The sequence below is a fragment of the Aspergillus foveolatus genome, assembly GCF_047715535.1.
Source record: "Aspergillus foveolatus strain CBS 279.81 unplaced genomic scaffold BDW70scaffold_22, whole genome shotgun sequence".
Lineage (NCBI taxonomy): Eukaryota > Fungi > Ascomycota > Eurotiomycetes > Eurotiales > Aspergillaceae > Aspergillus > Aspergillus foveolatus.
The window spans coordinates 196,992-220,210 of NW_027396086.1; the positions used below are offsets into that span (position 1 = coordinate 196,992).

General features: G+C 51.1%; 4 protein-coding genes across 4 annotated transcripts; 2 read left to right on the forward strand and 2 right to left on the reverse strand.

The window, feature by feature from the left end:
* Positions 1–28: 28 nt before the first annotated feature.
* On the forward strand, positions 29–2,216 carry cds1 (phosphatidate cytidylyltransferase). The gene is made up of 4 exons (XM_073736751.1): positions 29–532; positions 581–953; positions 1,000–1,793; positions 1,841–2,216. Exons 1-4 carry the CDS (start codon positions 386–388, stop codon positions 1,877–1,879), a joined length of 1,353 nt encoding a protein of 450 aa, XP_073596278.1. The 5' UTR covers positions 29–385; the 3' UTR covers positions 1,880–2,216.
* Positions 2,217–9,838: 7,622 nt separating this feature from the next.
* Positions 9,839–13,067, forward strand: BDW70DRAFT_150061 (vWFA and PH domain-containing RING finger protein; the record flags this gene model as incomplete). The annotated part of the gene is made up of 3 exons (XM_073739101.1): positions 9,839–10,845; positions 10,891–11,859; positions 11,909–13,067. The coding sequence occupies 3 exons, from the start codon at positions 9,839–9,841 to the stop codon at positions 13,065–13,067; spliced, it is 3,135 nt and encodes a 1,044-aa protein (XP_073596279.1).
* A 4,567-nt stretch (positions 13,068–17,634) lies between these two features.
* BDW70DRAFT_48106 (NACHT and Ankyrin domain protein) lies at positions 17,635–19,113 on the reverse strand. The gene is made up of 5 exons (XM_073744105.1): positions 18,450–19,113; positions 18,317–18,381; positions 18,069–18,260; positions 17,986–18,010; positions 17,635–17,914 (listed from the first exon to the last, which is right to left on the reverse strand). The coding sequence occupies exons 1-5, from the start codon at positions 18,845–18,847 to the stop codon at positions 17,884–17,886; spliced, it is 711 nt and encodes a 236-aa protein (XP_073596280.1). The 5' UTR covers positions 18,848–19,113; the 3' UTR covers positions 17,635–17,883.
* A 1,343-nt stretch (positions 19,114–20,456) lies between these two features.
* BDW70DRAFT_159732 (SAM and PH domain-containing protein) lies at positions 20,457–22,988 on the reverse strand (the record flags this gene model as incomplete). Its single annotated transcript, XM_073740733.1, has 2 exons — positions 20,457–22,835; positions 22,896–22,988. 2 exons carry the CDS (start codon positions 22,986–22,988, stop codon positions 20,457–20,459), a joined length of 2,472 nt encoding a protein of 823 aa, XP_073596281.1.
* Positions 22,989–23,219: the final 231 nt, after the last annotated feature.

A 23,219-nucleotide genomic window follows, 5' to 3' on the forward strand; every position in this document is an offset into this window, starting at 1 on the left:
CCCGTGATCGAGCTTCAACCATTTCCATCCTCACCTTCCCCTCGACATCATCGACCTTTCCCCATCAACGCCGGTTGATGACAGAGTTGCTCTTGTTTTGCGAATAATTGCCCTTTCTATGGGCGTGGTCCTCCCCGTTGCTTTTTCTGCCGTCAATCCCTCGTCTCTCACATGAAATTTTCCTAGGCGACGATCACTTGTCCCCAACTGTTCACACGCACTCCTTGTTTCCACCTTTCCTCCCTCACACGTTCGAATTCATCCCCTCTAGACCTCCTCGGCATTTGCCGCCCGTCCGCCATCCTTTGACTCTCCAGATTCCGCTCAGCTAGTCCTGCCCCGCGCGTCAGCTTTGAAACGCACCCTCAGGCTTCCCTATTCCATAATGTCCAAGTCACGCCGGAGCGTTCGGTTTCAACATCGGTCCGATGGTCGACGGCCGAGTATATCAGATGCCAGTGATGCTGCTTCTGATCCGGGCAGTCCGTCGAAGAATGGAGTTGTTGCTCAACCCGCGACAATCCCCGAGGAGGTACGGATCTGCCGCTTTGCCGGGGACTCGATGCTGACGCTGTTTTAGAAAACCGAAGCACCCCCGCTTGACGAATATCAGAAGAAGAAACAAACTTTTATCACCCGCACAATATGGACTTTTGTTATGATTGCCGGCTTCTTCATTGCCATGTTCTCGGGCCATATATACATCATTGGTCTCGTTACCGCTGTTCAGATCATCTCGTTCAAGGAAGTCATTGCTATTGCGAACGTGCCAAGCAAGGAAAAGAACATCCGTTTTACCAAGTCGTTAAACTGGTACTTCTTGGGAACCAGCATGTACTTTTTGTACGGTGAGAGCGTCATCTATTACTTCAAGCACATTCTTCTGGTCGACAGAGTGTTGCTGCCCTTGGCGTCTCATCACCGGTTCATCAGTTTCGTTCTCTGGATCATGGGTATGCTCCACATGTATGAAGGTATTGCGCATGCTAATCTCGATAGGCTTTGTTTTCTTCGTTGCATCTCTGCAAAAAGGCCACTACCGGTTCCAGTTCACTCAGTTCGCTTGGACCCATATGGCATTGTATTTGATCGTCGTCCAGGCTCATTTCGTCATGAACAACATCCTGGAGGGTATGATCTGGTTCTTCCTTCCGGCTTCTCTAGTGATCACGAATGACATCTTCGCCTACGTCTGCGGTATCACTTTCGGCCGGACGCAGTTGATTCAACTCTCTCCTAAGAAGACTGTCGAGGGATTCCTGGGTGCTTGGGTTTGCACCATTATTTTCGGCTACTTCATGACCAACATCCTGATGCGCTACAAATACTTTATCTGCCCTGTTAACGATCTTGGATCGAACGTTCTCACCGGATTGGAGTGTGACCCTAACCCAGTCTTCGTTCCTCAAGCATTCGAGATTCCGGAGTGGACCGGATTCGGCAGGACATTTTACGTTGCCCCGATGCAATTTCACATCCTTCTGTTCGCCACATTTGCCTCGCTGGTTGCTCCTTTTGGAGGCTTCTTTGCCTCCGGTCTTAAGCGCTCCTTCAAGATCAAAGACTTTGGCGAGTCAATCCCGGGCCACGGCGGCATTACGGACCGTATGGACTGCCAGTTCATTATGGGATTCTTCGCGTACATGTACTACCACAGCTTCATTGCCGTTTTCAAGGCGAGTGTGGGCGACATCATTGAGGCCGCCATCAATGGCTTGACGGTTGATGAACAGCTGGAGGTGGTCCGCGGCCTGAGCAAATATCTATATAATCAGGGAGCAGTCCCCGAGTCGGTATGTCGACGGCTTTCATATTATGGTACGCTGGCTAACTTTTGCAGGTTTTGGAGCTTCTTAGCACAGAACTGCAGCGTCACTAAACCCTATCAACGACGCCTAGTGCCTTGGTGACGCTTATAACCTATGAAACAAATACATTCTCTTGCGAGACACCCATTGCTTATGACTAATACATTATAATTGACGTCTTCACCTCTCGGTCGTCTCTGACGGTACGGCCAGGCCTTTTGGATGAGTTCTTGTACATGTGAGGACAATGTCTTTATATTTCGATACCGTGTCTTCTTTAGTATCTCATTGGGCCGGTTGGTGTAATGGCCAGGGCACGGCGGACGTTTATAGTCCGGGAATAGTTCTGGTCTCGAATGTGCAAAATGGTACTTAGCAGACAGCCAATACACCACCATCTGTATTAGACTATGGTTTCTTTATAGAGGAAGTCAATTGAAGTAGACCATCTCTGTCCCACACTTCCCTCCACATCTCACGCCACATGTCCTCCTACCTCTTCATTAGCGCCTCGCCGAAGTCACAGGCACAAACAACCGCACGTCGGCACACCCACTGATTCTTCAAAGCGAGAGTCAGAACTGCGCCTGGAACACCGGTAGACACATTTGGCACTCTCCAGGAACCATGAATCCCGCTTTGCGGGAGATTTACCTGTAAGATCTTTCGCTCCTTCTGTTGCTGCGCGTTCTTCTCCAACATCGTCCTCGTCCCATGAAAGACCGGTTTGAAGTTGAAGCGTAAGGGTTGACCATGCAACAACTGTGGCAGTATCAGACTTGCACTCGGATTCTCTTTCTCTATGTACTACTACCTTTGGCGTCGTTGTCGTTGGACGCGCGGTATCAGTCTTGGTATTGATTGTTCTTGCGCGTCCAGTACAGGTACTGGGTGCGGATCGTCTGCATCGAATATCAAGGTATATTTCTCGTTCCGTCTTGGCACAATTGGAGGTATATAAAGATCTGTTCACATAGCGTGGTGATGCTGTTCTTGCGTTATGGTAAGGAAGATTTGACGCTCGGTATAAGAGGGGGAATAGAGCAGAATGTTTCCTGAAGCCTTTGGTGCTCTGATACGGGAGTAACAAATGGATTAAACCTGAGCTCTGATATCATAGTTCATCCAAATATCCAGCTCGATTCATTGATATAGTAAGGATTGGTTTGAGGATACTTGCTTCGGGCCATTTTAATTAGGTAGCTAAGGATGCGATGTTTTGTGTAGAGATATATATTTCTGAAGTTCGGTCAAACCTCATGACACTCTCCTTGAAATTGTTGGAATATAAGGACCGGCATATTGCTAATTGGTTTTTATGGCCTAGCTGTAAATGCTGACAGAAATCACTTTAAGAAACTTATCGAGAGTTCCACTGTTTTATCCGGCATTAAGTTCGTTTCTTTCCTGCTTCCTATCCACTTTCCTGACCCTCGGTTCTATTCTCATGACTGGTTTTTATACATAATTGTAGCAACTGAATCAAACGCGGCTTCAGGGCCACGCCTATCAGTATCTCGTTGCGAATCGACGCGTCATACGTGGACCGCCCATATCGACTCCATGTTCTGCAGCAGGCGAATGTTCCACTGAGTTTTTTCGCTGAGTTTCAGCCACCCAAATAAATAACTATCTGCAATCCCCACAAGATGAGGTAGATATATCAGACTTCGAGATACTTTGAAGGCTCAAGGGGAGGAGGAGGAGGAGGAGGAGGAGAGGAGAAGACCGTTGAAGTTTTCGCTCTCTTGTTGCTGTGAGTGCTGGCTGTGCTAGGTGGAGGACTAGTGATTCTGGTTCCAGCTGTACTTGAACCCAACCCATTAAAGATTTTGCGTTTGTCCCTGAGTGAGGCACAGCTAGTATGCTAAATGGAGCTGAGTTTCCATCTGCAGCAACCTCCGACGTAGATATCGTGGCGATTCCGATATATAGACAACATACAATGTTTCTCTGTAGTTATGCTTAGACACGTAATTGAGGGGCTATCCTTGACGTGTCGGCAGGGTCCATTTATCACTTACGTCTGCTACGCTTCGCGCTGTGCTAACCGACTTGGGTCGTATAGTAGGTCCAAGGATTGGGCTCACTGGATTATACGCCGTGCGGATGCGTAAAGTCATCACCGGTGACCGTAGTCGTAGATCTATGTAGGTAGGAGCTGCTATGGACTAAGACTGTATAGCAAACCCTAATATGGAAGAAAGGTTGCCTCCTTAAAATGTCTTCTCTGAGCTCGCTCGGCTAATCTGCACCATCTGGGGCCAGTAAAGGTATTGTTTGAACCTCAGTCTTCCGTCGGCCAGTTGATAGCGTTGCTAAATTCCTGATACCCGGCGTACAGAATCCGCAAGGGTGCCCCTAGGGGTCGCAAATGTATGGGGGACGTAAATCGGCCATATTTTGGAACTACGCCGAAGCGTTTAAGTGATTTCCAACCACGACACATGGATATTCTCCATCCTCCGGAAGTACACACTCGTGCCATTTGTATACAGTGGTATTGTTGGGTGGTAAGAAGATGGCCAAGGATAGCGTGCCTGTTGGTTCTTTCAGGGTTTGCCAGACTATATCAGACTCACGTACAGTGCAGTTCATCTGGACTAAACGGATACGGTGAAAACAGAACGTTCGAACGGTGATGGATTAAAGATACATACCCTGCTGGGGTTAGCTTCTACGAGGTAGCCTACCAAGTGTATCGTGGTCTGATTCGAATCCGGCGTAGGGAAGATAAACCGTCATGGTGTTATAGAGTGTATACCAATAGACCGTACTTACTGCCAGTACACTGTGGACATCGTGGAGAGTTGATTCAGAGCGCAGCACGGAAGCTACCATAACAAATGATAGGATGACGATGATCAGTATGAACAGACCAAGGAATGGCCCCAATCCTGATTGCGGATCCTGATTCTTTACTCTGAATAAACAGGCTACCGGGGCCTGGTCTTGAATCGCCCACCATTGCCGCGGTGCTAACCCCCGAGTCGTTGGTAGTGGGTTGTTCGCGACAGCAACCAACCTGAAGCCAGGCTCGATTACCCACTGATGACTCGATAGCACTGTGGCGTTCCATAGACGATTAGATTCGGTCTCCGGCCGCTAGGTAAACTGAGTGATCTCTGATTTTTGAGGGGATCAAGCGGCGAATGAACTCCTCCAGGCTAATTCTCTTGCTCGAACAAAATCGGATCTGGATTTGATCTATAATTCCGATTCGGAACTTGTGACCGAATGGAATAGGCGACTGGACTCATCCCTAGATGTCCAGTTTGACGAGTCGAGTGCTAGAGATCTCTGCTGGTTATTCAGTAAACGAGATACGTTGATTTGTACTTTTGAGAGGATTCCACCGGGCCTGATCTCAGCCAAAGAAACCTCATCATCGATTTCCTATTGGTTTCGCGGGGAAAGGCGAACGAGGGGGGTCCAACGGTCGATGATACCTCATGATAGGCGTGTTCGCGATCGGAATGAGATAGATGAAGTGTTCTTGTCGACCTGTTCTTGAATGGCGTCACGGTTAGAACATATTGTGACGGGTCAACTCGTCCATGAGATCGCGTTGGCTAGATCAATGGCCGTCTGGTTATATCAATGCTTTGACCTGTCAATTCCTTCAACTTGCTCTGTTCGGGCGAAAGGAGCTATGGAGCTGCTGTGCTTTGCCCCGCGCTTTCATCTGAAGTCCTGAACCCTCCTGTCCAGTGCCAAGCTCAAAACTGTTTCACCTCTACCTGAAAAATGATCAGGATCATGATCGCGGAGATGGTTCGCTTCTGATTGGAGGGAGTGCCGTACGCTCTCCGGCCTGCATTTTTAAAGATCCACCTGGCTTATTAGCCGCACTGATCGTTATGTCCCTACAAAGTCGCTAATAAGACAATTGGATTTTCACCACATGACACCAGAGAGTGTAAAGTGCCATAGCGAACGAGTCATTTGCCGACGACGTGTTTAGCCCCTTGCCAACTTAGGGGTTTTCCTTCAGGATAGCGCTATTAGTATTTGGCCAGAGTCGGATAGGTCAATGACCCCCTTGATTCTTGATCAGTCAAGTTGAGTCCACAAACTATGACAGCTGTGGATCTAACCGGGCCGCAGACCAGCGGCACCGGCAGCCATCCAAGAATACTTTGCAGTATCCGCTTCGGAGACTGAGTCTTGAAATGAGGTAAGACCCAAAATCATGAAGGCTGGACAAGTCGAGTCACCCCAGCGGACTCAGAAATTCCGTCCAGGTCTATTATTCCTGTCAATCCCTGCTCGAAGGTGGTTTCACGGCTGTTTCACATGGCGACCACGATGCGAACTTTGTGCTTGTTGACGACTCGACGAGTGAACACGGTGAAAGTTGGTGGTACTGACACGGGCCTGTCCTGTCACCATAACTTTATCGGCTGCATAACTGTTCATTGTTCGCTTATGGGCGATGTATGGCAGGGGGCCAGCCCTCAGGGGCCGCCCCAGCCGAAGCTTCGGGTGAGGGGCTAGCGTAACGGCTCAACGGCGGCCCATTTTGCAGTTAGGTGCAGTGAATTCAGATCTTAACGGTCACGACAATAATATGAGATAATATTATGACGACAATCCGGTCAAGCAGACCTATTTCGGAATTGATGTTTCAACCGCCACGCTGACATCTTCGCTCGCACCGCAGCAATCAATTCCAGCTTTGGGGTATCGGGGCGGCTCGGTGCAGACAGCAGCAATAAGCCGGGATGACGATCAGCAAACATTATTCATGCGCAGATCCTTTGTCGCTTAGCGAAGCCGCTGAAAATTAACCAAATGAGCTTGAAATATTTGAAAAATATCGTTGTCTAGACGGGTCAATCGTTAGTGCCAGGCCCCCTAACGTTTGAGATATTCATGTAGAACTAGCTAGTCATCCTAAGCCGCTCGGGTCAACTGTTCACTGCAGAATGTGAGGGATCAAGCAATTAATCTGAGGAACGGAGGATTCAGCTTTCTGATCAGCCGGGACTGATCGATGACATGCGAAACTGATGTTTGCCATGGACCTGGGTCGTTTCACGGTTTCAGTTGAGCTACGGTTCTCGCCCAGTAAGCTGGACAGTGGACACGTCTCCAATTATCCCAAGCTAGCGGTAAGAGCACCAACATCCAGAGTCCAGTTCCGCGGGACTCTAGCGACCTGGTTACCGGACGTGACCCCTTGTTTAGATAGATAGACCGGCCCGGCGGAGTTTCTAGGTTCAGCGATGATCTGATTTCTCCGCAACTCGAGCCCTCCAACAAACCTAAAGCTCCAGCATCGCTGAATCACGGACGAGTACTATGGCGATCACAGCCAACGCCTTGTTCAAAGAAAGGCAGCGCACTATGAGTCTGGAATCTCCGTGGCGTCCGGTCGATCCTGATTTTTGAGTTTTCGGTAGCACTCGCCCATTCGTTCTCGTATTCCGATCCCAGGAGACAATAGCCAGTGGACGGTTAACCTGTCTTTAGCGTAGCTTCATGCAATGCAGTGCCCGCCGCCGTAGAAGACGGAGGAGGCCGCGCAACTGTTGCCCTGTGATACTCCGAAGTAACGCCTGGCAAACGCAGTCCAATCAGCGCGGTGGCCGTCGGCGGGAGTCCCGGCTACCGCTGCACCTAGCGTTAGGTTCATGCAAAGTGCGATATGCGGCTAGCCCTGCGGTGCCCCGGGCCATTCATCATATGTCGCCAACTGAGAGGATCCGAGAGTCAGTGAGAGTCACAGAAGACGTCGAACTCCGCCTTTTGCTAGAGTCGAGATGCAAGGGGATGCATTCCACTTGCCATTCGCGTGCCCCATTCCGATCGACTGCGGGAAGGACCGACGTCACCCCTGGTACCGCGCGACCTGGCCGTGACAATCCTTCAGGAAAGCCAAGCGATGGTTTTGGGGGCTCAAGACGTTGATGTACTCCGGAGTCCTGAAGCGAGATGGGATGGTCCGTCTATTGCTGACGGAACCACGGTCGCCGATGGGTGCCATCTTAGTCATGCTCCTTCCGGATTGGAGTGTCCAACTGGCGCTAATTTTTTAGGCCACAGCCAGAGCCAAACGACCTGACTCAGCGGACTCCAGAGACTCCAGGGAGCCATGCTAGGAGCCATGCTAGGCCGTCCGCCACTGGCCAATATTTTGGGCTCTTCCAGAATTCTCGCCCGGTGGGGTTGAAACTGGTAAGGATTTAATCCCAGTCGAGCTTAGACGAACTCTAACAAGCATGCAGCTAATCGAGAAATTATATCATATTCTTCACAATCACAGCGGCGCTGAGTCTGCTACGTCGCTCCATCGCTACTGGATACTCGGCACTTCGTTTTCCGCACGGGATGCGCAACGTCGGGATCGACCGAACAATGAATTGGGCAGGCTAGGAGACTAGAGGGAGGATCATTATAACCGCGGATGGTCGAGCGTTGGACTTTAATCTGGGTTGCGGAGTTGTACACGAGAACGGAAAATGGGGATCGCGTGCCCAGTCGAGTGTCAATCGAGTGCCAATCGAGTGCCCGAGTGCCCCAAGCGAGGACCGTACGACCGCAGCACCGTCGAACGGAGTATCTATGTGTCTAGGCACAAGTACTGGGCTTTTGGGTGTATTTTGTGCTAGTTCTGATGACATGCAGAGGGGGCCAACCCAGTTGAGTGCAGAGAATTCTCCGACGGACGGGTCGGTTATCGAGATTATGGATTCTGCTTCTAGTCCTCAATCGTGATGATTCGCGACCGAAATAGCAGCAGGGAGGAGCAGGAAGAGCAGGAAAGGGCAGAAAATAGCAGTAGTACGTATGTTCATCGAGATAGTGCGTAGAATCCGGGTCAGGGGCGTCCCTGGATCGGCCCACATTTGTTGCCATCAGACTCCAGAGTCAGTCAGTCCTTCCAGTTCAAGGTTCCGCTCCTCAGCTGCCATCTCGCTCCTTCTCTTTCAACTTTTCCAACTCTGTACTCTCCTTTCCCTATCCTGGACTCCTTTCAGGCTTTCTCTATCTGCGCTAGTGCATCTAGCTCTGTCTCTCGTTGCCCATCTCCTCCACCTTTCGTCTGTCACAGTCGCACCCCTGGCCTCTCCCGTTCCTTCAGTTTCAACGCCATCGTCTTATTCTCGCCGTATTATCCTATTCGTGTCTCCACCTTACTCCTGCTCCTGTCCCTCCTGGCCCTCCTGGCCCTCGTCCTTGACCCTGTTACGACTCCCCTAAATCCCGCCCAGTTTCCAAATCAACCCCCCTCCCCTCCCCTCTTTTACCTCTTTCCCTCTTTTGCTCGTCAGGCCTCTGACTGAGTTTGCCCATGTGGAAACACCGTCCCCCATCGCGATCTGATTCAAAGTCTGGCACCGTCGATTCAGGCGAGCGTGGATTCTTTGGCTGGTCGAAGAAGAAGACTCCGCTTTGTAAGTGTCGCGCGTTGCACGTTGCCACTGGTGACTGGCGATATCCGTTGTCGTCATTTTTTCCCTCCTATAATTGTGCATGGTTATTATTACATACTCCTGATCTGCCTGGGTTTACCTGTTCTGCTTGTGATTCTGCTCGTCAAGCTTCCTGACTCTTCACACCTTGTTGTTTCGTCGTTTCTTGACAGTCGCTCATCCGCTCCCCATACGCCACGGAGACGAGGATTGTCCAACCATTACCTTCACTACTGCATGCACGACACCTCCTCATCCTTCCGAGTGCTTTCCATTGGTGTCGGCTTGTTTTCTTTTTTTCCGCTGGCCATTTCTGCCCTCCATCCTTGCTAACCGCATCGCTGCCTAGCTTTTGCGCGTCCGGAATCCCCCGCTCGTTCGCCTTTACGGCCCTTTCGCTCGCTTTCCCGCGCGGATCGTGCGGACACCAGTTTTTCTAGCCACACTGCGGCTTCGCGGGCTCGCGCTCCTTCGACTTTGACCGCTGATTCCTATTATTCCGACGCACCCAGATCGGCCGCTCAGTTCAGCGCCTATTCCAACCACAGTGTCTCCAGGACCTCATCGCACGAGACTTTCAACACTCTTCCTGGGAGGCCAATGGCAGGATTGATGGACGTCGACCGCAGTCGCTCGCGGAGAGAGCGCACTTTCGTTGGCAGCGAATGTGCGGTCTGTGAAGAGCCGTTAGAACATACCCTGCGCGGGGAGCGGGTGCTCCAATTCTCGTGCGCTCATGTCGCCCACGAAGCGTGTTTTTACGAATACCTGCGCGAGATCGAGGGTCAGTATTGCCCCACATGTGATGCGCCATTGGGGCTTGACTCGACGCGAGGGGGAAACGTGCTAGACATTGGTAAGCAACTGTCCGATCCACGTGCCGACGGGGCTGACGGAGCTATAGAGAAACTGAGCAACATAGTGCGCTCCGTTAACAGTGATGCGATGACGCAGCGAAGCGGGTTGACGACTCCTACACCTTGGGACTCGGTCACTAGCCGACAGAACCCACCAAGTGAGGTGGGGGGTCGGCCGTATCCTACGAGTGACGTGGGAAGCCGGCCATACCCTGCTAGTGATGCAGGAAGTCGGCCGTATAACCGCGATAGTCGGGACACGTACAGCAACCGACGGGATAGCAAGGATACCGGTATTCAGCGTGAGCGGATTGAGCGTCTGGCATCGGTGTCTCGACATCATTCCCGGAACGGTAGCGCGGCTGGGTCGTCTGGCGAGTATCACGAAGGCCGCCGTCACGACTACGATCTCCAGGCTATGGAATCTGATCTTAGCCCTCGCACTGCCCCCACGACGAAGAATCCAATCCCGGCCCCCATTGTCACTATCCGTAGTGAATTCCCTACCATCAGTCGATCTCGTCAACAACAGTCGCTCACTTGCTTGATCACGGTTGAAGTTCCAGAGGGCAATTGGCGTCCAGACACCGATGATCTGCGGACTGGCTCGACGCATTCGCTGCCCAAGGATGAGCCCTATCCGTCACGGTTCCCGTCCGTGCCAGAGAAGCCCGCTCCTTTTGAGACCCAGGAGAATCTTGACGAAATCGCCGAAGAACTGAGGGCCAAGGTAGACAACTGGCATGGCCTGGAATTTCAACGGTAAGCTTACTTCCTCGTGCGTATTGTACTAGCTGACCATTATAGGTTTGGCAAACTTCGCTTGCATGGCCACATGCGAGTGGGCAAGGATCGTGAATCTTGGCAGGATTTGGAATGCTATCTGTTTCACGAAATGCTCATTTGCGTCAAGGAGAAACGCGTACCGGAACACCACTACGACCCCCAGATGGTGAAACCTCGTCCACGCTGCACTCTCAAGGGCTCAATTCTTATCAGGAAGCACCTGAAAACCATTGAAGACGTTGCTGGTATGGATACCTCTTTTGTTATCAAACGTGAGCTAACGTCATTAGATGAGCCCATTCTCACTTTGCACCTGTCGGTCAGCGAACTTCCGTGCTTCTATCTTCGTTTCCCCAATCGCAGTCAGCTAGATATCTGGCGCCGTGCTCTCCTGGACAACACTGCCGAATCCCTTCGAAGCCCTGAGCTTGACTTTGACCGCCACTCCGGAGTAGAAGAAGATGATTACCGTAATGGCAACATGAAACGGCAAGCATCGTTGAACTCTTCTCATGGTGCGGCGCGTTCGAACAACACGGCCATTACAGACTACACGAACATGGGCGTAGAAAATGTGCTATCGCCATCGATTCACATTCCCGTTGACATTGTTGTTGTGATTCCAGTCTCGTCTTCGATGCAGGGATTGAAGATCACCCTCCTTCGCGACTCTCTGAAATTCCTTGTTCAGAATCTTGGTCCACGTGATCGCATGGGATTAGTGACATTCGGCTCAAGTGGAGGAGGCGTGCCCCTAGTTGGGATGACGACAAAGTCTTGGGGTGGATGGTCCAAAATTCTGAGCTCCATCCGACCTGTTGGACAGAAGAGCTTGCGCGCGGATGTGGTCGAGGGAGCCAACGTCGCCATGGATCTGCTGATGCAGCGGAAGTCGTCGAACCCGGTGTCTAGTATCCTTCTGATCAGCGACTCGTCTACTTCGGACCCTGACAGCGTGGACTTTGTCGTTTCCAGGGCCGAAGCTGCCAAGTAGGTTCTCTAGTCCTGTGAAGCATAGCGATTTTACTGACAATCTTAGGGTGGGCATTCACTCGTTTGGCCTAGGATTGACGCATAAGCCGGACACCATGATCGAGCTGTCGACGCGGACCAAGGGCTCGTACCTCTATGTAAAGGATTGGATGATGTTGCGAGAATGCGTTGCTGGCTGCCTCGGAGCCATTCAAACAACATCGCATCAGAACGTCAAGTTGAAGCTGCGACTCCCAGAAGGCTCCCCGGCCAAGTTTGTCAAGATCAGCGGTGCATTGCACACTACCAAGCGAGCTACCGGACGGGACGCCGAGGCTGCTCTTGGAGACTTGCGGTTTGGCGACAAGCGCGATGTTCTCGTGCAGCTTGTCATCCCACCCGACAACGCTACCCATGAAACCCCACCGCAAGATCCTTGGGAGAGTCTGGTATCCGGGCTGGAAGCGCTTGGCGGCGGATCAGACGGTGACGACCAACGCGTCTTGAGTGTAGAGGAGGTGCCGCTGATCCAGGCCGACCTGACCTACGGCGATTTACTTCGTGAGGGTCATCTCACACACTCACCACGACCGTCTCTTCTAGCAATCACGATGCTCCCGCCGAACCCTCGACACAAGGGCGGTAGGCCGTCGACGCCTCCGATTCCTCCTCATCCGTCTATCGTGCAACGCCGCATGGAGCTGCTTACTTCAGACATGTTGACGCGGGCTCTGACGCTTGTGTCGCGCGCGCAGCACGACCGGGCTCAACACCTGCTCAGCGAAACCCGAAGTATTCTCAAAGGCCTAGGCAAGGGTAGCCTTCCGCCTCTTCCACCACCGGCCGCAAAAGGCTCGGCCGAGCCCGAGTCCCGTGGCGAAACGCCCACCTCAGACTCTCCCAAGTCCTCCTTCGCCAGCCACTCGTCGGCTGCCTCTGACACTGCCACCATCACCCCAGTCGCGGCAGTAGACACTCAGACGATGATGGCCCTCGACGGCGACCTTCAAGCCGCTCTCGAATGGATCAACCACCCCGCCGTCTTTGGCCGGGACTCGCGCAAGGCGGTGCTGCAGAGCATCGGCGTGATTTCCTCACAGCGGGCATACACCTTCCGCTCGCCATCTGAAGAGCACTGGGCACAGCGCATCTCGGGCGTGCGCCGTCTGATCGAGCGTTCCAAAGAATGGCGCGAAACTGGCGACGACGCATTGACCGAAGAATAGTTATGACCTCTCTTTTCCCATTTCCTTACCTTATCCCTGTTTTCCTTACTGGCTGGCTATCTTACCTTACATTTTCTTCGTTTCGCCTCGTTTATGATACCACTTTGTTGTTCAATTGTATGTTGATGTTCAACAGGGGCTGTGCGGCATGATACCACGGTTTACTTATCTATTTACCCACTTACTACTACTCCAGCTACACTAATCTCTTCTATCTATAATACCTTTCTTGACCCATTTCCTTTTATTTTATTTAATATTTTTTTTTCTTTTTTTTCATCTATTCTTGCTCTTGAATATGTCTGTTATATACTGGATATTGGTTGGGATGGATTCTGGTCATGACATGATTGACGTACCAATGGACTGTCCAATGCTTCGTTCGGATTGGGTTGGCTGTCTGCCTTGCTTGTATTAGGTGTTGCGATAGTTTGTATAAGAAAAGAATTCATTTTCTCGAGGATTGAAATCAAGATGTAAGTGCAAGTCAAACACTTTGGATCCACTCGTATGGTAGTTTTCAGTATGGACCTTGTGTTTTGAGTTGGCTATATTAGCTCCGATTTTAGAGGCATTCAAGAACATGCAGACTTCAATGTTTAATCAATCACATTGGGCCAACTCTGAACTATGGACTCTAACCAATTCCCCTTGTCACATCAAGAACCTGGCCTTCTTATCTACAGTCTCCATACTATATGAGTTTTTAGTTCGCGACTAGTTGAGCTCAATCCACAAGCGTCATAATATCCAATACTCTCAGACCTATGGTCTCTGTACTTTTGTTCCAACCCACTTGGACTATTCCTGCGACTTTAAATGCGGCCAGTTGCTGTCGGCAATCCAGGAAAGACCATATTATCCCTAGGTACTGATGTGAGTGGGAGTGGAAGTCGAGTTTTTTGATTGCTTAAAAGGGGCACTGGTATTTGATGGAGGATACTTTGTACATCGGAATCTCGTCACTTTGCCTATGTATGGGTATTCGGGTTGGAATTTATCAAGGTGGATGAACAGAGGAGTCTCTATTCGCTTAGCCGTCTGGTGTCAATCAGGAGAGATATGTTCTGTCTTTGCACTCAGCCTGCTCCCAGTTGGCTTTTGCATGTGGGAGGGAGGGTGAGGGTAGGGGGCTGCGGGAGGCACCGAATAAGAGCAGTTTGAATAGGCATTGGGGCTACCGAATGACATTGATACCTATACATTTTGTTGTTGAGAGTCATACATGTATACTTGGTTACTGCAAATCGTTCAGCCAACAATATGCACACCGACTTTTTGAGTCATTCATTACATAGGGTATCATTCCACGCTATAACAAACATACTATATACAGACATACCCGGCATACCATGACAAATCCGGATTGAAATAAGAAAAACAAAATGTACCGCTCAAGCGACGCCATGCCATGCCATGCTCGCTAAAACGCATGACTTATCCAAGATTTCACTGCGTGTCTTCCACATCCCGTCCGTCTCTTAGCCGTGTATACGCGATCGTACTCAAACAATCACATATGGTGTTTCATTTTGAACGAACGAGACAGGCTCATGTTTCTCATTCAGACTCTGGACATCTCCATCACCATCGCAGTCCCCACTTCCAGCCCATTCCCCAGATCCAGACCCAGACGCAGACCCGGACCCGGATCTTGAGACGGAGACTCTATTCTCTAGCTGACCCCAAGCTTCACGATCAAAGCTCCTGTTTCCCTTCCAAGTTCGACTCCCGGTCTTCTGGTTAATGTTCTGCAGCGTCGGAAATGGCGAGGCAGAATCTGAGTACGATGCAGGCGATAATACGCCGCCGATTGAGTTTGACCTGGGATGCTGGCCGATGCTGCGGCCGAGAGCAGATGAGGAGCGGATGCTCCCGCTCAAGCTCCCGCTTCTCGAGACTGATTTCCGGGGTGCGAAGACTGGGTTGGGGGTGGCGTTGTCTGAGGGTAATGGCTCCTGGGGACGTTCAACGGCCTCGGTGGCGGAGCTTTCTCCAGCTTTATCTTCGATGACCACTGCGTTGCTGTCCCCTTCACCTTCTCCATGGAACTCATCCTCGTCAATAAGTGTCTCTACACTGTCCTTCCTCTTCACCTCCTTGACAACAGGCTTAAGCTTTCCATCACTCTCGAACCAATGCCGGCCGAACGGATTACTCAGCGCAATATCATACGCGGTTTTCCCCATCCCTGGCCTGTCACGCCCATCGTCAGCCTTCGCACTATCCGGCACCTCAAGGGACATGTCGGCCCCTGCATCGTACAGGATTCGGAAAATTGATTCGCGCCCTCGTTCGGCCGCGAGATGAAGAGGTGTCTTCCCCTCTGCCGTAGGTGCGTTGATATCGGCGCCGCATTGGATTAGCAGCTGTACTAAATCGGGCCGCGTAACAATGGCGGTGATGGCAAGGTGGAGTGAGGTTTCGCTGTTGCTTGCGGGGGATTGCAAACGGGCATTAATGTCCGCACCACGGCTGACTAGGAGGTGGATGTATTCTGCTATCTGGGGGAATTCATGGTCTGGCGCGCCTGTGCCGACGTAAACCGCCTGATGAAGGGGTGTCCAGCCTTCATTTGAGACGGTATGGACGCTAGCCCCGTAGTTGAGGGCGATCCTGAGGATGTCGAATCCTTCTTCTAGAATGGGGAGGGTAATGTGTAGCAGGGAGTCGCCCTTTGCAGTGAGGGCTGTGGGCTTTGCACCGCGGCTAATGAGGAAAAGAAACATTGTCTTGTTGGACTCAAGGGCGGCACAGTGAAGTGGAGTGAGGCCTTTTGCGGTAAAGGCTTCGATATTGGCGCCTTGGTCAAGGAGCTTAGCTGCGATGGCAGGGCTTGTTGCTTTACGCGCTTGCTCGTGGATGAGAGATTCGCCTTCTTTGTTCCAGGCGTTGATATCCGCGCCGCCGATGATGAGGAGGTCGAATGCAACCCAGTGCTCTTCGTACGCGGCTATTTGGAGCGCTGTAAGGCCTGATAGAGAGCGTGCTTCAATGTTGGCGCGGCGCTGGAGGAGGACAGAGATCGCTTCGCAGTTGTCGACTTTCACGGCTAGCTGGAGAGGGGTGAAGCCGTTTTCGTTAGTCATATCAATCGAAGCACCCTTATCGAGAAGGTATAGGACAATTCGTGGTCGTCTCCACTCTATAGCTAGATGCAGTGCCGTATCTCCTGTGCGGATATTGCGAGTGTTCACATCTACCTTGTTCTTTATAAGGAGAGGGACGGTGGCTTCGTCTGCTTCGGTCTTCACAGCTAGCTGGAGGCTTGTGGCGCCTTCAAGATTGGCTATTTGAGCATTAACCGGTCGATGAAGTAAGAGTTTCATGACTTTCCGTTGGCCATATTGCGTGGCTAGATGCAAGGCCGTGCTGCCGTCGCGAGCAATGGCGTTTCCATCCGCACCGTTATCAAGAAGAAACTCTACCATGTCTGAGTGTCCCCTGCTAGCCGCGCAATGCAAAGGCGTGAGTCGGAAAGAATTATCACCTGCGTCAATTCTTCCACCTTGTGTGATGAGGCGCCTGCATCTGCTCACAATTCCAAAATAAGCAAGAATATGAAGAGCTGTCCAATCTTGTGGGTATTTTCCCAGACCCAGCTCAGACGGAATCATAAGCTCGTTCGTCAAGACCTGCAGGGGAGGTCGCCTCCAAAGCAGTTTATTAAGGAATGTCTTAATGAGCACCTGGATAGTTTGCTCGTCTTCGTGCACCTCGCGTGCGTGGAAGCCCCAGTACATCGCAGCGTAGCTCAGGAACCCACTGCCGGAACTGCGCGGCGGGTTCCCGCCATTATAATAGCAGTCATCAACGACTTCGTCCGGCGTAATGGCTGTCAAACACGCTTCGGCAATATCCTTTTGGGCTGATGGGAAGAAAACCCGCGATGGTGTGCCGATCAGATATTCTTTGGCTGTCCTGTGAACGAAACGGACGGTTCCACTTACAGCATCGACGGTGAGAATCCCGGCGCTCTGTGTTTGTAGGGAATGCTCAAAGCTCATGAACTGGTCATTCGCAGGACTGTCAGTGCTACTGGTGGCTGACTTCAACTCTCCGACAGTTAGAGGACGAAGAGCGTATAAAGTCCAATAGACATAGGAAGCAGCCTTGGGCCCCTGACTAACAACTTGTTTCATCGCTTCTCCGTATGCTTCACTTAGGCTTTGCGGAAGGTGTACTAATGCTCTTTCGAAGAGGCTCTTTTCTGTATAGCGAGCTAGAAGGTCGAGGTGTATCTTGGCAAGTAGAAAGCTAGTCATGTTAGCGAACAAAAGACTGGTCAGCGGGAAGGAGGATAGAAGCATACACTCCATGGCTTTTCTCCGCCACCATGCTCACAACATCATGGTACATTTGGGGGCTAGATTTCCGCTTGAGTAGGTCGACAAGGCTCGCGTCGCTCTCAATCCTCCAGATAGCGTAAAGCTGAAGATCCGTGCTTGGAGCTAGCACCGTTACGCGAGGAGAGTTTGAGGCCTGACTCACTTCCCGCAAGGTGACGAGAAGTTGTACCTGGTCCGGAAGTTTCTGGAGCCGGCCGAGTAGACGTTCCTTATCGGAAAGCATATCCAATCCGTCGATGATGAAAAAGACTTTCGAAAACCTATCTACCTCAGCACGTATGGCATTCTGATAGACCTTTGGCGAAGCCTTTACTTTCATCATGGACTCGGAGTGGTACAGGGAGGACGATGCATACGAGAGACCCCGTTTGCGGTAGACGAGTTGCGCGAGGATGTTCTGAAGTATATCAAGTGTAGACTGTTCCTTCTGCCTCTCGTCCTGGCAGAAGATAAACACCGTTGCCACATCAGGGGACGTAAACGTTCTTTGCAGGGAATCTATAATGGAAGCTCTGAACAAAGATTAGTAAGTTATGATTCACAGCTTCTTTCCAAGAATAAGCACTTACGCTAAAAATGTCTTGCCCGCACCAGCTGTTATAGTTATCCCGTTAGCATCCTGCTTTGTAAGAGATTTGATAACATAACTTACGTGGACCGACACAGTATAATGTCTTCGTAGAGCCCAACAACCATCGTTTATACTGTTCATCATCGAAGATCCATTGCCCAGTCCCTTTTAGCCGCCGATTGCACAAGTCGGCAAGCATAATAAAATTTTCGGTTGTAAGCTGACTTGTGATCCCGAGGACACGATCCTCGAACTGAAGGTCGACCTTCGGACCTGTACGCAGAGAGTCAGAGCGCATACGCATTGTGCAAAACGCACTTCCAACGCACCCGACTCCACCTCCCCTCCTGACCTAAGACTAGCCCGTATTTTCTTATCCAGGAACGATCGCTCGCTAAAAAGACGATAATTAGCGTACAATTAGCCATCTCCGACCTCGAGAACAAAGTAATTCAAACATACCTAGAATCCGGTTGCATGGACAGCAACAACATGACCTTGTACTGTTCCAGTCTCCCCAAGAACGTCCGTTCCAGTAAGTGCTTCCTATAGTATGTCACTCCCACCCCGCCAGGCTGGAAATAAAGCTCCATGGATCTCATCGTCGACGTAAAACGTTCCAGGATTTCAGCAAGGGCAACGAGCCGGTGCGGCTCAACGAGATATTTGTTGTCCTTATTCTCGCCATCACCGATCTGGTCTTTGAGTCTGTAGATCGAGTCCAGTGCATCTACGAGGAGCATTATCGCGCGCTGTGAGGACTCCTGGAGGTCGCGGCTGCCGTTAAGGCAGCGTACAACAACACGTGCGGAGCCAGCAGCTTGCGTGAGCTGGCTCCGCAGGGCTTGGACTTCGGCCATGCTCCCTCCTATGCAGGTTATGGTCGTCGCAGATGTAAATCATGAATAGAACTGGGAAGGGAAGGAGGCCGCCGGAGCGGTGGTGCGGGGGGTAACGGGGAGAGGAAGAAGTCGTGAACGGTGTCAGTGTCAGGAGAAAAGAGAAAAGAGGTGATCCCCCAGAATGTGCCAGCTACAAAACAGGCTAAGAGAATAAACTAGGTAAATAGTGATGGGTCTATGGCGCGGTTGATGCCTCGAGGGAAAGGGCACCAAGCCAACCGAGGGGAATAAGCATATTGGGATTCATATCAAACGCTCTGCTAACATTAGCGAATGGAGAAGGAATGAGCTGAGACTGGAAGATCACGCAGTCGCTAGGTTTAGTACTCCGTATCGGTACCCCTCATCAAGACACAGCGTTTTCACTCTTCCGCGTATCCAACCTGCCATGTTTTGTCATTGCTGTTTACATTCAAAATGGCTTTGAATTAACCCAGTCTACATATTTCACAAGAACAAATACGGGCATGCCATGGTACTGTCCTGGAGATCTTTCGTTGCAACGGCAACATGCTCTTGTCCGTGCTCGCTTCAATGTACGTATACAGAATCCGAGGCGACCAAGAAAAAAAACCAACAATTTCACAATAAAAGCTATTGGCCCTCTCTGCGTGATAGTGAACAGTCCGCAGACGTCTCGAACGAAGGGCTGCTGGAGATTCAGGATTGGTCTGATCAGCAGCTGCGGCAACATGTCAGACCACTCTTTTTTAGCTATTAAGCGCCGGGCCAGTCCACCCAATTTCAACTCACCCAATGGCCGAAACGAACGATCCCTGTCCCCATAATGTGAGGCACAAGAGCACATTAACGCCCAGCCATCTATTTGTCCTAACACCTGCTAAAGGAGAGATTTGCGCTGCGCGGCGCGTGAGTATGCATGTTCACGCCCGCTCAAGGTCATTGGTTTTCAATTCCATACCATGGTTACACCGCAATTTTCTTGATGCCCTTGAAGATTTTGAGTTTCTTTATTCTTTACGCTGGGAGTGGATGGGGAAGTGGATGAACGTTACGTACACTTCTATATGAGAAAGATACTGGTGATCAGTGATGAACTCCAACTGCCATGGATCAAGATGATTCTGGTACAGAGATATGAGGCTGAACTGGACAACTGACACTCAAAGCGGAAGACCAATTAAGATAGATGATGGACTTCGTGCACAAAATGATATTCTTTTTGTACAATTCCAATGTACATACATGTTCCCTCAAATACAGCCCACTTTAGACAACGAGTTCCAGCTCAAGTCCACAGTGATCATTAGCAGCAAACCAGGCGCGAGCCATCTGTTTGCTCAGGATGCGTCAAATCTAGCAATCTCTTATTGGTAGACGGACGGTATATGAAAGGAAGAAAGGGTAGCATAGTATCAAATGAGTCAAAGTCATCACGTCGTTAGGTGTAAGGCTGAATCGGACATTTGCCAAATGAAAGCACAGGGACGTCAAAATAAAACGAATAAATAGGGATAGCAGAGGACGAGAAACGAACTGGGGGCAGGAAGAATGAAGGGTATCAATGCTAGTAGTCGAGAATCAAAGAGAATCAAAGGGAAGGAAGCTAGAAAGGCTGGCCATTGAGGTTGACAGAATCGCCGCCTTCTCGGCCTCGTCGGAGAGCTTTTGCAAGCATCAGCTCCCTCATCCAGTCGATGCGCTCCTGCTGCGTCTCGACGGAGAAATGGTGTGATTTGGGTCCGCCTGGCAAGAAATGCTTGCGGTCGGTATTCGAGGCAGGAATCAGGGAAAAGGCAAACGCCCCTGGTTCCTGGTTGTTATTGACGCGCTTCAGGACGGTCTTTTTGAAAGCGTTGGTCAACCTAGAGGTGGACCGCAGTGAAGAACACGCCACGGCATAGTCATCTACATCAATACGCTCCAATGCTTTGGAGTCCCGAAGAGCGGCCTGCTCATCTGGATACATGCACAGATGAGTGCCTCGAAGGGTGAAGTGGTTCTCTTCCCATTCGTGGCGGATGAGCTTAGAGGTTTTCCGCTTCTTCATCCAGCCGTTGTGGATGATGTCATTTGCGTGTGCAGAGTTGGGGCTGAAAGGGTTATTCCTGCAATGCGGTGCTCGAGGGGTATTCTCGAGGTCTTCGAGAGTATCAATCGGCGGCAGCGGTGAGCGCTCCACAACAGGAACCATGGGCCTGAAAGACGGTCCATTGACAGCAGAGTGCAGTCGACGATGATTCTCCGTCCTCGAAGCCGGACGGGCGTCATCAGCCTGATTCCCAAATCGCATATCTGGTGGTACAGATTGAGAGAAACCTCGCTCTATAGGACCGATGTGGATGGCTGTCAAGGGTGCGTCACCGCTGGACAGCGGGGTGCGCTGTGCGTAGTGAGGGTCACGACGGTAGAAGTCCGAGGGTGATAGGAGGCCGCTGTACGGGTTCGGTGACTCCTTCCGGTTAATAGTGGGAAACTGCCGTGACTTGCGGAGGACAGAGGGGGTAATAGTACGCTGCGCTGAGTAGCCTGGAGAGAAAGTGGTTTCGCTCGGGGCTTGAAGGCTAGGTATCCGCAGCTTTGGAAGGTGGCGGAGATTTTCCGCCAGAGTTGGAGTCCCTTTTTGTGAAGTAGTAGGTGAGTTCTCCATGGATGCATCATGCTCTGCAGGAGGAGTGGCAGGGTCTGTAACCGGCTGAAGAGCACTGAGCCGTTGGAAGTTAAGGAAGTTTCGCACGTTCTCTTGCGGATCTCGTGATTGCACATCATTAAGCCGTTCCTGAGATAGGTGAATATCGCCTTTCTGGGTTGCTCCCATAATATCCGACGAAGCAACAAGAGAAGGAGTCACCTCGGACTTGGGCGTCTTTGCGTCTGACTTTGGCGACCTCAACTCGGGCTTAGCTGGCTTGAACTCCGGCATAGGCGGTTTGACCTCTAATTTGGGTTTGACTTCCTGTACTTGTGGTCTTGATTCCATCTTGGGCGTTTTTGCCACCGAGTGTGCATGGGCAGCGCTTGCTGGATCACTGGTAACGAGAACAGAACCTCCAAGGCCTTCCAGTTGAAGGTCCTTCAGCAAACGAGCGATCTTGGCCTGCTGCCTCTGCCACTTGCGACAATTCTCACCCTTGGAGCACACATGCAGCTTAGGAAGCAGCTGCTCGATAGCGACAATGGATACTGAATCCTGAGGTGCGATTTCTGTGCCATGGCGACCACGCTTTTGACGACTGTGCTGCCGGTGCTGGTGCTGGCTTGAAGATCGTGAGTCTGATCGAGACCTCGGAGCATCGCATTCGACTATGGGGCTGGTGCAGTCAGCACCCACCTCAGCAGCAGTAGTTTGAGGTGTCCGCGTATTTTGTCGATGAGTAGGATCTGGTGTAGACATTCCTGAGCAGCAAGACTGGGGAGTGCTTGAGTAGTAGGCTCTTCGGAGCTGGCGGATACAGGCCATCAACTGATGCCTCTTTCCGAATGAAGATATCTCAAGCTCTTTGAGATCGTCGATCTGTAGTTCAAGCAGGATTGGACCAGTAATGTCATTAATGAAGAACTTTTCGATGATGGAGTCTTCGAACCCCAGACCTTGCATCCAGCTGACCACCTCGTTAGGTGACCAGTTCGCAACACCGATTCTAGATGCAGGACGTGCCGGAGCAGGTGGAGGCGGCGGAGGTGTTTGCGTAGTGACAACGGGGACCGGGATATCTTTTCGCTCTTGTTCGGTTCTAAACGGCACCGTCTTGAAGCCGGTATAGAACTGCGTGGCTATCGCGCTGTCGGGTGCCTTTTCTTCCGTCCACTCTGGTGTGGGCTGATATCTGGAAAGAGAGTCCTCAGAAGTTCGAAAGAGATGCGGGCCCTGAGGACCCTTGATAGGACTGTCATCGAGGTGAAAGTGGAATGCGGTAAGTCCGGTTGAGTCCGGGGTTTTTATATCGTCCAGGGTTGACAGGGTGGTAACACTCTCTGCCACGAGCTGCAGGGTTCTCAGATTAGGGCAAGATCACAATGAGCGTCCAGCGGCAGTGATACGAACCGAGTCAGCACTTCTGTAGGGCGAGCTATCGGACGTTGCGTTCCTTGAATCTGTATCGTAGTCTGAGTCGATGATCTCGGTGGTTTCCGACATGGCCGATCTGGAACGAGTATGGGATAACGATCTGGTTTCAAGGAAGAGCTGTTCCTGGGCCTTGATGTAATCGAAGGATGGCTGGAAGTCCTGAGTAGAAGCCTGTTGATGTCAGCTACATCAAATCTCCCAGTATGCACGAAGATCGTACCATGATGCGGGCGGAGGGAGCCGAAAGCTCCTATAAGCAGATTGTAGGCAATGCTATATGAATGTGTTTGCACGGACTGC